The sequence below is a fragment of the Nomascus leucogenys genome, chromosome 9 (assembly GCF_006542625.1).
Source record: "Nomascus leucogenys isolate Asia chromosome 9, Asia_NLE_v1, whole genome shotgun sequence".
NCBI lineage: Eukaryota > Metazoa > Chordata > Mammalia > Primates > Hylobatidae > Nomascus > Nomascus leucogenys.
In genome coordinates, this window is record NC_044389.1 from 9618018 (window position 1) to 9635923 (window position 17906).

General features: G+C 49.0%; 1 protein-coding gene across 5 annotated transcripts in view; it reads right to left on the minus strand.

Moving 5' to 3' along the window:
• Nucleotides 1–298: 298 nt before the first annotated feature.
• Nucleotides 299–17906, minus strand: part of MTUS2 (microtubule associated scaffold protein 2) — a 690072-nt gene continuing 672464 nt past the window's right edge. For all 5 annotated transcript variants that reach the window (XM_030818580.1, XM_030818583.1, XM_030818581.1 and 2 more), the window contains 5 exons: nt 13497–13570; nt 8864–8962; nt 7663–7782; nt 5031–5128; nt 299–3247 (listed from right to left, as the gene is read on the minus strand). In XM_030818580.1, the coding sequence (XP_030674440.1) occupies nt 3034–3247; nt 5031–5128; nt 7663–7782; nt 8864–8962; nt 13497–13570 (605 nt within the window). In that variant the 3' untranslated portion in view covers nt 299–3033. The remainder of the gene's footprint in view (nt 3248–5030; nt 5129–7662; nt 7783–8863; nt 8963–13496; nt 13571–17906) is intronic.

A 17906-nucleotide genomic window follows, 5' to 3' on the forward strand; every position in this document is an offset into this window, starting at 1 on the left:
ACCTTTTATGTCCTCCTTCCAGCTAACTCCAGCACACCCTGGGCTTGCAGAGCAGAGGCACTGAGCTCCCACGTCCAGGGGAGGGACTGCTCAAGCCCCCAGGCTGGAGGGGTGGGCGCAGGGATCTGGGACCTGCTGAGTCAGGGGAGAGGGGGGTCTCTAGACTTCTCTCACAGACAATCACCCAACCCCGGCACACACAGAAAAGGGGTCCAGCCTGCAAACACCACCCTCATTGCCTCCCTGCCTGGGATCCCCAGCCTGAGAGGGACAGGTCTCCAGTTACATCAAGTAGATATCGCAGAAAGTCCCTCAAGTTTATTTTAATAGGCTTTAGAGTTAAACACAAATATGCAACACAATGTGTAGGGGCAGGAAAAGGGATGTTGTGACCCCATTCATTCAACTAATCACGGCCAGGGCTGCCCCCACCCCCATCCATTCTGACATCCAGCCAGAACCTTGTCCCAGCATGTGGTGGGCAGGGGCGGCGGTGGGGGGCAGGCCGCCCATGCATCTCCCAAATGCCACGAAGAGACAGGTGGTATCTGGTGGGTCTGTCTGAGGCAGGTGCGGAGGCTGCAGCATCCGAACGTGGAAACATCGCTCCAGCCTGGAAGGGGACAGAGGCAGACGCCACGTGGAGAGAAAGCCGAATTCTGATGGTGTGGGGGGTGGAAGAGTCGAGAAGGAGGCACAGCAGCTGCCGCCCCATGTGTTTCAGGAGCGGTGATGGCTCAGATGAGGAGCCATACATGATGGGTGTCCGTAACAAAAGAAAAAATAACCCACGAAGCCAGGGCCACGTGGAAATTAGCTCAAGTACCCAAGGTCAGGGCGGGTTACGGCAAAGCTCTCACCGAAGTCCACCTACTGAGGAGTTACTTAGTGCTAACAATGCTACAACTCTGACCACAGCAGCCTAATACACCGTACCACGTTCTAGCATCACATGGAAGTCAGTATTGCTGTGTAACTGCGTTTAGCAGGTGCGGCTATGTAAGCAGTTCCTAATTCGGACAGCTAAGCTGTAACTGAATTTGTGTTTGCAGGTCGTGCCTGCTACTAGAATAAATACTTGTGTACTTAGTCAATGTGGCATGATCTACTCTAATGGAATGCCCAACTCAATATCACAGTATCATGCAGAGCCACTAAAGCAAAGAGAAATGGTGGTGTTTCCATGTGGATTTACTGTGTATGTCCCCAGAAGGAGCAAGACCCTTGCAGGTTAGCTGGAGATGCACCTGAGGCCCGGAAGCCCACCTTGGACTCATGCTAGGGCCAGGGACCATGTCTGCCTTCATGTTGGCCACACGTGTGCTGAGTAGGCGTGCCCTGGGCAAGCCGACCCCATCCGCGGGCTGTTTCTTACCCGTTCCATGGCTCTGGCCCCTGCAGGACCCCCTCATGGTTCTTCTCGCCTTGGGCACACTCAAAGACAGGCCTGTGCTCAGGACAATTTTGGGGGGTCTCAGGGAGAAAGTGCAGGGTCTTTGTCGCATACAGGAAACAAGGGCATCATCATCATCACCATATCTGTTAAAACTACTTCTTCCTTTTGTGTATCATGCTCCTAATCTTCCATACCACTACATGAGTACTGTTCATATCCTAATTCTACCATTTGAGAGACAGATGCCAGTCCAGGAGCTGAGGCCCCCTGGCTGGCTGTTTCACTGGGCTCCTCTGTTTGGGAGAACCTTCTGGGTCTAAGATGTGAGCACAGTCAGCAGCAGCGTTGCCTGATCATCCAGCAGGAAGTGGAAGTGGGTTTCTGGGTGGTCGTGTGATGATCTAGCACAGCTCAGAAATGGTCCCCCAGGACAGAAATGGTGTTTTTTTTTTCTGGAAGCCCCTGCTAGAACCCCTGAGCCATCTCAGTGTGCAGTGAAGGGGTTGAGTTGTAGAACCAAACTGAAGGGGGGCTGCTATGAAATGGGGGCCTGAGGGTCCTATTTCAACGAGTTGATCTTTTACAGCATCGCATCAGAGTGAACCACATGGAAAGCTGGACTGATGTTCCCCCTCTGTGCCTGGCCAAAATACAGACCTTGGCAACAATTTCCTTCATGAGGATGGAGCGCGAATGGGCGCAGTCATCTGCAAGGTCATCCTCACTCTTACTCAAAGGTCAGGCTCTGCCATGTTTTCCGGAGGGTGCAACAATAGCTTCATGACCGAGTCTGAGATGCCATTCAGGAAAAAAGCAAAACTTGTGTTTACAAGATTAGAGATGAGTCACTGTCATGAGTAACATCTGCAAAACTGCTAAACCCCCTTAGGGTTTCCCGCTGCTCTCCCTTATCCGCTCATGACAGGAGTATCAATAATTAAAACTTGCGAATGGAATAATAGTGATCTCACATCATGTTGACTAAGAAGCTGATTGTTCCAAAGGCAGTTACCGTTCACAAATAGCTGGTGTTCGTATTAAAGAGAGTACCACTTGGTGGTGAGTTGAAAGGCGCTTCTTCTCTGTATCTTTTTTTTTTTCCTTTTTCTATTTTGGGTAGAAATATTCCTGGGAAGCTAGATAGAAATGCATTTTCATTTCCCAATAATTCTTAGGCACAAGTTAGAAAACTGCTGACCTTCACTAAAATATGTCAGCACTTCATGTTATAAAAAATGAAATTCAGAACCGCAGCATGTGTATATACGTATATGTAAATATACACACATATTGGTGCAGTACACAATGATTATTCAATGTATATTGAAAACCGAGCTTTTTGTAACTAACCTGAAATTCTGCAGTGAAAGTTCATTGCTCAAGAACAATTGCAAGTGTCTTTCTTTTGGCTCTAACTATGGTAAAACGTTTGCACATCAGACTTTACCATTTACACCTTCCTAAGTGCCGACACCAGGGCAGTCTTAACACGGGGATCAGAGGAGGACGCGCCTAGGATGCATTCGCAGCTACTGAGCATGCGCACAGGGCCAGCTCCGGCGGCACCGGGTCAGTGCTCCCTCAGGGTGGAGACCGGAGGACGAGAAGCCGGAGCTCCCGCAGGCCGTGTAGTGGCGTCATCTGGGTGTCGTGCTGACTCTGGCCGGAGAGGAGGGCCCCGAGGAGGAGCCGCGGTAAACGGGAGATGTGGGCGAGAGTTTAATCGGACTGGTCGGGTCCCCAGTTTGGAGCTTCCAAAGCAGCTCTTCATTGGTTCGGCTCAATCTCTTCTTCTCCTGGGTTTCCTTCTCAACATATTCCTGGAGGTTAGCATTTTCCTCCGACAGCTGTCTGCATGGGCACAATGACAAATAAGTGGCAATCATGCTAGCGGACACTGAACCTGAGGTCAGGACAATGGTGCAGGGCAAAGGGAGGAGGCCATGATGCCCGCAGGGAGAACAGGGACCAGGGTGACCCAGTGACCAAGAACTTTGGTTGAATCATGATTTCCATTTGGCCCAATGACGCATCTGTTCCCAGAGCCTCTCTGGCCAATACCCATCATCTCCCAGGCCCTCTGCCAGGTCAGGGGAGGCACTGGCTGTCCACTGGACAGGGCAAAGGCCAGCGACTGAAAGGAGGGAAGTGGAGAGCTGGAGTGGGTATGCCGCCCAGAGGCTCCGAAAGGAGAGACAGCCGTGCAGCTGGCAATTGACAATGACAACAGCACAAGAGCAGTGAAGAGCCGCGGGCCTTCCTGAGACTGCCAGGAAGCTGGGGGTGCCTTCTCCTGGCCTCCCTGCCCCAGGCTTGTGCCTCCACGACAGCAGGTGTCCTCCCCTGCTGGAAATGCTGCTCTAAGGCTCTGTGTCTGCCTGCTAGACTGGGAGCTCTGGAGGACAGAGGCCAGGGCTCTGCATGCTGAACTCCCAGCATCCAGCTGGTGCTAGGCACGTAACAGACGCTCAGTTAATGCTTGCCGATAAAGGCTGGTAGGTGAAAAAATGAATCCAAGTTGCTTGCTTTGTTGCAGTTTTGAAGAATGACAGCACCTTTGAGGAACCGACAGGAATAAGTACATATGCATTTTAAAGCTGGACAGACTGAGGTCCAGAAAAATCACCTCTGTTGGATAAAGTCTGCACTTGCTCTGCTGACAAGGGCACCTTTGCAGCTTCCGGAGCAAAGGGAGCCTGCTGCCTGGGGCACAGCCTTTCCTATGTGCCTCTGAGGTGAGAACAAAATGCCTGCACTAGGGGCTTAGTTATGGGGGCAATGGCTGTGCGTTCATTCATGCATGTGTGCAAGAGCGTATGTATGTGAGAGGATGTACATGTGAGAATAAGCATGTACCTGTGAAGATAAGCGTGCACATGTGTGTGTGCAAACATGAGGGCATGTGAATAGGTGTGAGGGATTGTATGAGTGTGTGAGTGTGTGCATAAGTGTGTAAGAGTGGGTGTGCATGAGTGGGAGTATGCAAGTGTGTGTGTGAGTGAGCATGCAGTGCCTGTGTGAGTGCATGTGAGTGTATGCATATGCACGAGTTATGTGTGCAAGGGTAACACACCACGGGTGAGCGCTGATGAGCCTAGATGAGTTGAGTGGGCAAGGGTTCGGGCCTGGGTCTTACTGATATGGCTGAGCCCTCATGGAAGAGCAGCTGATGAAGCCAAAACCCTGCTTTATCCCCACATTGTGCTGTGTGAGGGAGGAGCCTGAACAACCTTCCTTGAAAGCTGGGGCACCTCAGAGCAGGGCCCCACAGGGACAGGCAAGACCTGGATGGAAATTGTGAATTTCTGGAAGTTGGAGTATCAGCCAGTTCCCAGCTGGCCCTCCTTTCCTAATCTCTTCCAAAAATAAACCCCTTCCCCTCCCAGTGCTGCAGGAGGACCCTGCTGCACACTTTTGCTGATTTCTCCCATTTCTCCCAAGGTGGGGCCCATTGATATGTGGCCAGGGATAGGCAAGATGGCCACAGGAGTATGTTCTTGTTCTTCAGGTCTTGGGGGAAACAGCAAGAGACTGTGAGGAAAGACTCACAGCCCAGAGTGAGGGAAACTGGATGTTGCAACAAAAAGAAGCTCAAGAGGAAAGTCACTTTGTAGGTGACACCCAGCCCACCTACCTGGTGACAACTGTGTTTTGGTCAATCCTTGCTTTGAGGTCTTCGTTCTGCTGTTGGAGAACCTGGATCTTTTCTTCTAGGATAATGTTCTTTTCTGCCTACAAAGGAAACGGTGTTTAAGAAGTTCTAGCAAGGCCATAAAATAGGGAGTAAACCGGTGCCCTCAGCTCTGGGCATTGGAGGATTATCAAGAACAGCATTTTGCAAACATCAGTTCGTAATGCTTTAGTGATTGTAAAATCAGGTCAGAGGAATGTGACCAGCATTTCTTCTTTAAATGAAACAGAATAGAAAATGCCCATGTGCACCGTAGGTAGCAAATTTCAGATATTTTTATTTTATATATATTATGTGTGTGTGTGTGTGTGTGTGTTTCTGATGTAAAATGTATTTCTTATAGTGAGTGTCCCCAGGCCCTTGCCATTGTCAGAGATAAGCCATGAATACCACTAGGACCTCGTTCGACTACTGGGTCTCACGGTTCTTCCCAAAGGGTCAACCACACTGCAGCAGCATCCTTGGCCAGCCGTGCGTGCACGACATGACATTCTGAATCAACGGAGGGAGGAAATCTAAATAATGTAAGCATGCTGTTTCCTTTTGAGGCTACGGGCAGCCAAGAATGCAAAGCCCAAGAGCAGCTGGGTACATTATCCCCGAATCCCATCATCCCATGGCTGTTACTCCCTGGCAATTGATGCCTTTCCCTGTTAGCGTGTCCTCAAGGGCCTGAGTCCTAGCTGAAATACAGTTTGATTCTAAGACCAATTTAGAAATAAATTATTTTCTGAAAAGAATGTGACAAGTTCACTGTTAATGTAGTTAATCTTTAAAGAAAACTGTCCCTTGTCCATGAACAGGACTTAGGAATCCTAGCCACAGGACTGGCCTCTGTCCCCCCTCTTCAGCAAGGCACCTCACCCAGCCCTCACTTTTGCTCCCAGGAGATGAAGTGATCAAGTAGGTTCTTTTTTGCCTGGAAAGGTTTCTGGGATGAGAAGCCATACGGGCAGGCAGAAAGCCTGGAGCATGGCTAAAATCAGCCAAGTAAACCCAGAGGTTTGCTGGTGACGCGATGCAAATGGCCAAGCCAGGAGGGTGAAGATGTGTGGCTGCTCTCAGAACAGCTGGTCCCCACACTGGCAAGGCTGCAAGGCAGAGTTCAGCTGAGGCAAGCGCTGTCCTATAGCTCCCCGCCAGCCCTAGGCCTGGCCTGAGCTGGGAAGTCCTGGGCTGCTGGAGGGTGCAGAGTGGTCAGCATCACCCAGAATCTTGGCGACAATCCAGCATCACCTGGTCTGCCCCCATTAACTGCACCCGTGCAGCAAGAGATGTCTGCAAAAAGGGATGCTTCCAGAGAGAGAGGTGACATGGCCACCAAATGCAATGGGTGGCCCTAGATCAGCGCCTGGCTTGGTTATACAGATGCAAGGGACATTTCACAAATGGGGAACTTTAAAAATTCGATGAGATGATCAGTTCCTGCCTGAGATGGCAAGCTAAGGATATAAAACACTTATACAGTATAATATGTGGGCCGTGTGTGTGGGTGGGTGTGTGCCTGTGCGCATGTGCACGCAGATACTGCCTTACAGAGAAAAAGTCCTGGAAAGTATAAGCACTGGTAGGAATATGATGTTATAATCTGCTTATTTTTTGTTTATCTTATTTCATAATTTTCCACAGTACACATATTTACTTTTGATAGTATCAAAAGTTTATTTTTAAAGGAACAATAATAAAGGGAAAAAATAAGAATCTGAGATCCTGGGGCCAATTTCCAGAGCAAGATGGGCTGCCCTTGGAAGGAGGCTTCTCCTCCACTCCCTTTGCACACTTTTCTGGGACTCTAGCCCTGGCCAGGGGCTTGTGCCCCAGGGTATGGGGTGAAATCCTGGGTGTTCTGTGCCCCCTAGGGAGTGCCCTTTGCTAGCTCTGCAGGAGCCAGGCTGGTGGGCTGAGGTGGGCGAGTGTGGGTGAGAGCAAGGACTCTGTTCTGGGCTCAATGTTTGTGTCCCCCCAAATTCCTATGCTGAAACCTAACCCGCAAAGTGATGGTATTAGGAGCCAGAGAACTGGGGAGGGGATTAGGTCCTGAGGGTGAGCCCCTGTGAATGGGATTAATACCCTTATAAAAAGGGCCCCAGGGAGATCCCTGGCCCCTTCTGCCTTGTGAGGACTCGAAGCACTGGGCCAGGCTTCCTGAGCTCCATCTCCGCATCTGTAAAGCGGCTGGTGGCGGCAGCTGCTCCGGCCGTAGGAGTTAGGAGCAGGCTCGGGGAAAGTGCTCTGTGCAGTGCCTGGGCATCAGGGATGCTGCATCGCGCTGGGTCCCCACACGTCCCCAAGAGAGGGCGAGGAGACAGCACAACTGTGGGAAAACCAGGGCGAAGCAGAAAGAGGCTGCCCGTCAGGAAGGCTCCAGAGTTGGACAAGGTGAAGCCACCGCCAAGATTCCTTATGAGAGCTCCTGGCTTCCTGGGAAAGGCCAGCTGTGGGATTTTCTGCTTAGGTGTAAGCAATGGGCAGGTAAGGGACACACCTGGCTGAATATCATCAACGATGACATCAGTGATGACAGCAGGAGCGTCACAGAGGTTAGTTACTCTCCCGAGCAAACGGACCAACTCACCAGCTTTTCCAGCTCAAGAATCTTCTTTTCCTGCTCGTGTATTTGCTGATTCTTCATCTCTAATACCTGCTTCAGACTCTTCATGTCTTCTTCCAAGTGCTGATAAGGAGCCAATGCAATCTAGAGGCAGAGAGCCATGAGCTGTTGACTGGGGCTCCCAGGAAAATCCAGTATTAACCAATGTCACGAATCCAGCTAAATCTATCCTCCTAGGACAAGCGCCCTGATGGCAATTGCAACACCAAAGAGAAAGGATGCTCACAGCCTTCCCTGATGAAGGGGCCCTGCTAGTTTCCCACTGAGAACCCTCCTAAAATCCAGTTCTGTGGGGTAGCAGGTGAGACATGGCCATCAACCACTGGAAAGTCTGACTCCAGAATTGCTGGGGGTTGCCAGCCTATGCCCAGCAGGGAATTCATGGGGTAGAAAGAGTAAACCCAACACTGGCTTTTAACATTCACCCGGCCAACTTGATTCACCAGGTAGCTGGGACTCTTACAGGTCCCACCTATGCCCATAAAGAGCTCAGGTACAGGAAACGAGCAAAGTGGTTTAAGAAGCAGAAAAGCCATTTTAGAAAAAGTCATGTTAGATTATTGCTGCAGGATATAACAAATTAAAATATAGTGTGTCCTGTTAAATCCAAATTCAGATAAACAACATTTTAAAAAATGCAGTATAAGTATTGCAAGGGACATACTTATACTCAAAAATTTATTTATCTGTAATTCAAATTTAACTGGGTGTCCTGTATTTTATTTGGCAACCCTACATTAGAGGGAAGGAGTTTTGCCAGCTTTTCTGGAAAAAATTCCCCTCAACCTATGAACGCATGCTGCAGCCAAGGCTGCCCCATGTCAGCTTAAAAAATTGCGGGAGAATGGGCTGGAAGGGGTGGTCAGGCTGGGGGCGGGGGAGTTTCCAGACCATGCTTATCATAGGAGCCCCGCGACTCCAGCTGGGAAATGCTGTGGAATTTGGCAAAAATAACACGTAGCTGGAGAAACCCACAGCTGCTGTCTGTCTCAGGGGAGAGCTGCTGACAGGAATTGTTTAAAAATCCAGGGGAGGTCGTGACCAGCTGTCACTTTGGCAGCGGATTCAGAGAGGCCTTGTCTTGGGACGAGGCTGCTGAGGGAGTCCCTCGGCCTCGCTGGGGTGGGGTCCCTGTGGGGCTGGAAGCCTGGAATCCAGAAACTACCTCCAGCTGCTCCTCCGTGTTCTTCCTCAAGGCCTCCTCGAAGCGGCGGGCTCTGTCCCGCAGGGACTGGCTCTGGAAGGTCAGCGTGTCCACCTGGTCCTGCAAGTAACGATACAAGGAGTCCAGCTGGGGCCACTACAGACAGCAGCCACCACAGCCTGGACAGCGGTGATCAGCGGGCCACCACTGTGCCCGGGGCATCCTCCGAGTGTTTCCCTTGGGGCTGAAGAAATAGGGGCCAAAGGAGAGCCCCCAAAACCACACGACAGAGGATGATTTCCCCCAACGCCTGCCCTCGGCTCACTCCTTCTTAGTGCTTTGTCAGGAAGACACCACAAAAACACTGTGAACTGGGGGCATTTCACAACCTCTGATCCCACAGAGGCAGACAATCCTCAGAGAGAATCCTCAGAGGTGCCTCTTGTCCAGGAGGCACCTAGCCCCTGGCTTTGGGAAGGACCGCGATGAATGTATTTCAAATACCGTGATGAATACTGTGATGAATGTATTTCTCATTTAGGAAGCTCAATCCAGAACCCTTCAAACCCTCCTTGACTTCTTTCTCTCCCTTGGGACCCCTCCCACATCATCAAACCTTCTAATCACCAAACCTTCGAATCACCAAGTCCATAATCAAGTCCTGCCATCCTGCCTCCTAAATGTCCCTAGAACCCACAGACTCCCCTGAGCTCAGGCCACTCTGCTGGCTCCTTCCTGGCACGGTTCCTCTTTTTTTCTGAATTATCACTCCTTTGCCCTCACACTGCAGTCAGGCACTCTCTCTAATGTGCAAACCGGAACCTGTCCTTCCCCTATCTCCTACTCCACTGCCCTCAGGTTGCAGTGCACACTCCCTAACACAGCATCCTCCCAGCCCCGTTGCCTCCCTTTCCTCTCGCGGCTAGCTCTCCTGCTGGCAGTGCCTGCCTCCAGCCAGCTCCCTCTCACTCTCGCTTCACTCTGGCTCCCACACAGTCTTCCTGGCCTCAGGACTGGGTTGCATGTCCTTGATAGAAGCTGCCACGTAAGCTGCGTCCACACAGTCTCCTCCTCCCTGCTCACACCCACCCTGTAGCCAGACTGGCGCTCCCAGCCCTCAACCTTCCCATGCCTGCCAGCTAGGCAGGCAGCTGGCCGCTCTCCACCTGCAGGTTGAAGGAATACAGGCGTGTCTATGGAGACACTGCACCCCTTCCCCAGGTCCCAGGGCAGATGCACCTGCGCTGACTCTGCCCCACTCAGCTCCGGCCATGACTCTCAGGACCACAGGCTGGGAAAGGACCACTGATGCCCAAAGAGACCTTCACCCTTCATGTCTCACTCATGCAGACCAGTCCAAAGCTCTTTGCCCAGCACCATTTCTGTAATATGAAAACACAGAAACTAGGTCTCCCATGAACTCTTCTAAAAAATATATAGATATAGATATATAGATACACACACACACACACACACACACATATAAAGAGAGAGAGAGAGAGAAAGAGAGAAAGAGACAGAGACAGGGTCTCACTCTGTTGCCCAGGCTAGAGTGCAGTGGTACGATCTTGGCTCACTGCAACCTCCACCTCCCAGGCTCAAGCGCTCCTCCCATTTCAGCCTCCCAAGTAGCTGGGACTACAGGCGTGCACCACCACACCCAGCTAATGTTTGTATTTTTAGTAGAGATGGGGTTTCACCATGTTGCCCAGGCTGGTCTCGAACTCCTGACCTCAAGTGATCCACCCGCCTCGGCCTCCCAGAGTGTCGGGATTACAGGCATGAGCCACCATGCCTAGCCTCCCATGAACTTTTCTGGCAAGAGAAATGGTATCATCCCACCAAATAATGGGAAGTGATATTGTGAATGCTAATAAGTGTACACAGTGACACTAACATGGGAAGCACTGGGCTTGACTGCTTGCTTTCTTATGGTGGAGGACCCTGGTCTGCAAACCTCCCTGAGTAGGTTTCTTTTCCTCTTTTTTGTTCTCTTTTCCAGTTACTTCCTTTTTTTTTTTTTTTTTTTGATAAAGACTCACTCTATCACCCAGGTTGGAATGCAGTGGCATGATCTCAGCTCACTGCAACCTAAGCCTGCTGGATTCAAGTGATTCTTGTGCCTCAGCCTCCCGAGTAGCTGGGATTACAGGCCCTCACCACAACGTCTGACTAATTTTTTTTTTTTTTTTTTGAGTTTTGCTCTTGTTGTCCAGGTTGGAGTGCAATGGCGTGATCTCGGCTCACTGCAACCTCTGCCTCCCGGGTTCAAGCGATTCTCCTGCCTCAGCCTCCCAAGTAGCTGGGATTACAGGCATGCACCACCACATCCAGCTAATTTTGTATTTTGGGTAGAGACGGGTTTTACCATGTTGTCCAGGCTGGTCTCAAACTCTGACCTTAGGTGATCTGCCCGCCTCAGCCTCCCAAAGTGCTGGGAATACAGACGTCAGCCAACGCGCCTGACCCACATCCAACTAATTTTTTTGTATTTTTAGTAGAGACATGGTTTCACCATGTTGGCCAGGCTGGTCTTGAACTCCTGACCTCAGGTGATCTGCCCCCCTCAGCTTCCCAAAGTGCTGGGATTACAGGCATAAGCCACCGCGCCCAGCCTACTTCCATTTTATTTTTAAGAAATAGAAGCTCCCACAGTGCCATGAAATGCAAATGCCAGTGCATTAAGGCAGTACGCCGCAGGTGGGGGCTTGCACGTCTATGAGCTGAAATGTTCATCACGGCCCTGGCAGTGTAGCAGGTGACCTAGCACAGGTCACCTGCTACACTGACTATAAAAATGACTCTCCCTCCATGGCTCCTACACCAAACCTCCTCAGTGTTGTCAGAGAACGCATTTCTTTTAAGCCTCTTTCTCTCCATTAAAAAACAAAACAACAGCAAACTCGTCAGGCAATTACAGCACAGGATGGATCTAAGATACCAAACTGATGTTTCTGCCTTATTCACCATCACTCAAAACAGATCTGCAGGGACAGAATGTGCTGTTGCCACTAACTTGGGCTGGCTTCTTTATGTCATGCTAAGAGGCACAAAGACCTGGCTGGAGCCAACCAACAGCATGACAATAATCACAATAAATGTAACAATGCTTGTTATTATTCCAATAGTTACAATAGCTGCCACTTATTAGCAGTGACCTAAGCCAACCCAGGGCTATCCACTTTTCACACGTTATTTCCCTTAATCTGTTCATACCTTAAGAAAGATACTGTCATCATCCTTATTTTAAAGAGTAAACTAAGGTTTACAGAGGCTACATAACTCTCCAAGATGTGAAAGCTAGTAAGAGCTAGCGCAGCGGGGATTTAAACAAAAACTCAAATCTCTAACCACCAAACCTGTTTCTCCAGGTGCCTGTAGACCAAGGAGGTTGGCTTGAGCAATTCCACCCTCCTTGCACCAAATAACCTCCAGCCCAAACGGATTCTGCTGGACAGGCACAACAAACATATGCCCAGTTCAGGACCATCTGGTGTCAGTGGCAGGGCACAGACTCCCAGACGAGACAAAACTCTCGCCTCTTTGGGTTTGGGATTGGATGGGATTTTTGTGATATCGTCGTATGGCTGTCACTTATCCTGATTTGTATTCCTTTAAGGATAGCGCAACTATTGGTGCAGGATGTGTATACGAGGAAGGCAGTCTGGGGTTCATTGGCCAAGGGCAAACCACACAAGCACTGTGTGGGCATAACACATTTTAGGTTTTGAAGAGTACACTGGAGAGTGTGACCCTGGGTCTCCCCACGATCCTGGACTCTTGGCAGGGCAGGCTCAGTGCCATGTATGTTGCCAGAGGAAAGTGAGCCATCAAAGAAGCAGAATTCCTGCCTATGTATTACAGCTATGGGATTCACCTCCCACAACTTCCAGATGAGAGTGTGCCTGACATTTACAAAATATTTTTTCTGTGATTGGAACTGCTACACTTGGAAATGGAAGCAGGGCCCCCAGCATCCCCCTGGCTTCCCAGGCAGCTCCTCCATGGGGCTGGGGGTTGTCAATGTCTTTTCACAGAAGCAGCTGCCTGGGTCTCTGTAAGGCAGGAAGGAGACACAGGTGATCTGGGACACTCTGCATTCTCTCCTTAGAGGCCTGCAGGACACCAGGCAGCTCCTCTCGCATCTGAGACCAGCGTTTCCTAAAGGTGGCAGTGAGAGGAAGAGAAGGTGCTTTTCGTCTCAGCCACCTCTAGGAAACTGCAGCGCCTTTTATAAGTCTCAGAGCACGTTCTGTGAATTCTGACCTGCACAACCCTCCTTGCACCATTACCCCTGCCTAGAACACTCTCTTCCCCAAGTCCTCCTCTGGCTTTGAACATAGCTCAGTTACTCCTTGGATACTCCTGACCACAGCAAGTGCAGAGTAATCTCTCTGAATGTCTGTAGCATTCACTAACTGTATTATTCATTTGGTGCAAGTATGTGTTACCTGTTGTCTGATACTATTTGCATCACAGCTCTCTGAGCAGACGGCACATTTCTTAAGGGGAGGGAGTATGACTTATTTACCTTATATTCTATTGTTTAGTACAGGATTTAGTACACAGTAGGTGCTGAATGAATGCTTGTGGGTGGGAATAATGATGCTGCCATTATCTCGATATCAGGTAAGAAAATTAAAGAAATACTAACCTGCAATGACAGCCGCAGTTTTTCAAAATTTTCTTCCAATTCTTTCTTTTCAAGCTCATGAGTGGACATCAATTCTGGAAAGAAGACATTAAATTGTTAAGTTGGTCTTTCTTTTGAAAAGGCTAAAACAAAGCTCTTTTGGCAGACTTAAGACCTGTGACTTCACGTAAATAAATGACTCCTGTATAGCAGATTCAAGCCTAAGGGGACTCCTCCACTGGTTTGAAATTGTATGTGATGACCAGGTTAGTATTTAGGAGAGAGAAAGAAAGAAGGGACTGGGGAAAGGGAGGGAAAAAGAAGATGGGGGCAGATAGAGCACATATGAACACACACAGCACACACACCACACACACATACATCACACACCCATCACATACACACCTACCACACACACACCCCTACCACACACACATCACATACACACACACATGCCACACACACAATCACACACACACACCACATGCCACACATACACATACACACCTACCACACACATACATCACATACACACCACATGCCACACACACACATCTACCACACACAATCACATACACACATGCCACACACACACCTACCACACACATCACATCACATACACACCACACACAAATACACACCTACCACACACATTCAGATACACACCACACACATCACATACACACACACCACATGCCACACATACACATACACACCTACCACACACATCACACATACACCACACACCACACATACACACCTACCACACACATCACATACACATGCACCACACACACACCTACCACACATTCACATACACACCACACACACACCTACCACACACACATCACATACACACACACCACACACACATACCTACCACACACATTCACATACACACCATACACCACACACACACACCCCTACCACACACACATCATACACACACACTACATGCCACACACACATACACACCTACCACACACATCACACACACACTACACACCACACATACACACCCACCACACACACATCACATACACAGCACATGCCACACACACACACCTACCACACACATCACATACATACACTACATACAACACAGCACATACATGCATCACACACATACCACACACACACTTACCCCCACACACACCTACCACACACACATCACACAAATACACCACACGCCAGACACACCACACAATCGCATACACACACTACATGCCACACACATACACACCTACTAATCACATACACACTATGCCACACACACATACACACCTGTCACACACACCCCTGCACACACTCCCCCACATACATATACCACACACACCCCCCCACACATACCACACACATCATGCCACCCACACCCCCGCATACACACACTACACACATCCCACATACACACCACATACAAACCTACACCACACACCCACTACACACACACCACACACATTCCTCCACACTCCCACATATATACACTACACACACCACACACATATATACCATATACACACCTACCACACACACATATATACACCACAAACACGCATAACACACCCACACACACCAATCACACCCTCATAACCTGCCGCACCCTCACACCTCCAAACCCATACACATTTACACAAACGCACACACTTACATGCCCTCCCCCATCCTTACAGTACCCACACCTTTGTACACAACACATACCCACACCCCCCACACCATACACCACATACACACACCACACACTCCCCATAAACACACCACCATATACACACACATGCACACCCACACACTGCACACTATAAACACCCGCACACATACCACACACACATCCACATCCCCATACCTCCCACCACACACACACACAAACCCACATCCCCATACCTCCCACCACACACACACACACACACACAAACCCGCATCCCCCCATACCTCCACCACACACACACACACACACAAACCCACAAACAAACCCGCATCCCCCCAAACCTCCCACACCACACACACACACACACACACACACTTCTACATTCAGCTATACCACCATCCTGCCCAAGTCAGATCCTTTGTTCACGTTATTCATTGATTCTCTAAACTGTTCTCATGGCAAAATAACTAGGTAATTAGCATTAAATCCCATTTTCTTCCCCTCCCAGGATCACTCTTCCTTCCCACTGCGAAGCAGCCATCTGGGGCTGAGGAAAGCAGCGGAGCTGCGAGCAGCCATCCTGCCAGCCAGGCTCGCCAGCCAGGCTCAGTGCTGTGTCTACACGGACACCTTGGTAGCCTCTTGGCTGCACTCTGAGAACCATACATCCCTGGGATTTGCTTCAGCAAAGATTCGGTGTTAAGACAACTCAGATGCAAGGAAGAACTAATTGCACTGGCTCCTCTTGGAGGGTTTGAAACAATTCTGTTCTGTGACAAGTGTCATCCCAGCAATAATTTGCAAGTTAGGCAGAAAGAGATGTCATGTAAGAGTTATTAAGCAAATGGATTCTATTTTCCTCCAGATGGGAAGAGTCTTATTAGCTGGGTGAAGCCCATCTCATTCTGGCTACACAAGCAATTTGTTTTCATGTTATAATGAGAGGGAGGAAGGTCTCATTATCGGCCTGGATCATATGCTCAGAATGGTAGCGTACTGGAGACCGACAATTACCATTCTGGGTGGTGTGAGCTGCAATTAGGAAAAACTTTGTGGTTTTCATTGACTCAAATCTTTTAACTAATGGTGGTAAGGGTCACTAAGAAATCCAGTTGTTATAGCTGACATTTACATTTGGAAAAGAAATGTTTGTGTTGATTTCACTGATAGAGAACCATATGGCCTTTCTGGTCTGCCTGCCTCTGACTAAATGATTAGTGTTAAGTCATCGAGAGCAGCATCCCGACCATAATAATAAATTTTTTAGCTACCATTACCTACACCCACATGGCCTTGACATCATTTATAATTCAAAGACCTTGAATGTGGTGTCTGAGTGAGACTTCATTAGTCAGAAAAATCCACCAGATCTGTTTATGTGAAAATCCAGAAAGAAAAGGCGACACCATGGCTCACTGCCATTTCCATTCACGTTCTCTCTTGTGAGACCAGCTTCCTCTAGTGACAGATTTCAGGGCATTTTCAAAGGATCCCAATGCCCCAGGGGAAAAGAAGAGGCAGTATCCATTCTGAAGATGACATAAACCACTGCTAATATTTGTGTCTTCATCATGTATTTCTTTATTTCAAGCTCATGACACCGCCTCACGCTTAATACGGTGTTTAACACAATGGTCCTCAAGTTTCCCTGCATATTAGAATCACCTAGGGAGTTTTAAAGCCTTCTGATGCCTGGGCTGCACCCCAGAGCAATTACATTGGAATATCAGAGGTAGGAGCCACACATCAGTATATTTTTAAAAACTTCCAGGTGGTTCCAATGTGTAGCCAAGGGTAGAGACCAGTACCCTGAGTGTGAAACACACTACCAGGACCGAGGCAATCCATTTAACTAGTTCCCAGGAAAATACCGTCTCTTGCCTCCAGCTTGGTCACTCACTAATAGTTCCCAGAGGTAGCGGAGGTGGTGCTTGAGGGTGACAATAACACAGGCCTTGGTTGTGGCACACTGGGTCTTGTTCACAGAGAACATTTTTACAATAATAAAAACTCTGATGCTAATTCTCAAATTGTAGAAGTTTATCAATGTATTGTTAACTGTCATTGCTTTTAATACACACTTTTTTTTTTGAGGTGGAGTTTTGCTCTTGTTGCTGGAGTGCAATGGTACAATCTCGACTCACTGCAACCTCTGCCTCCCAGGGTTCAGGTGATTCTCCTGCCTCAGCCTCCCGTGCAGCTAGGCCACCGTGCCTGGCTAATTTTTGTATTTTTGGTAGAGACAGGGTTTCGCCATGTTTGCCAGGCTGGTCTTGAACTCCTGACCTCAGGTGATCCACCTGCCTCAGCCTCCCAAAGTGCTGGGATTACCGGTGTGAGCCACTGCTCCTGGCCTTTAATACACACTTTAACAACCAGCTGACTGGGAGGGAAAAGTAAAGCGAGAGGAAGTTGAAAAATAAATTGTTATGTATTAATGTAAATGCATGTGAAAGTGTAAAATGCTGCCTCTTTCACAAAGGAAAATCGGAAAATCTCACTGGAACTTAGTAATGATGCTGTTATGACCCACGTAAAACCCAAAGAGAATTCAAAGTTACAAAAATGTAGAAAGAAAGATCTGGAGACTTAATGCACACCCACGGTGAATGTGGTCTATGAGCGTAAGCTCTGGATACCCCGATCCAACCAGATGCTGCAGTGGCCCGGAGAACATCACAAATATGAGGAAAGTGTATCCACGCTGGGGCTTCCATTTGTTTTTAGAAGGCCATAAAAACCATAAAGCCTAACCGCGTGTGGTAGTGGGCACCTGTAATCCCAGCTAC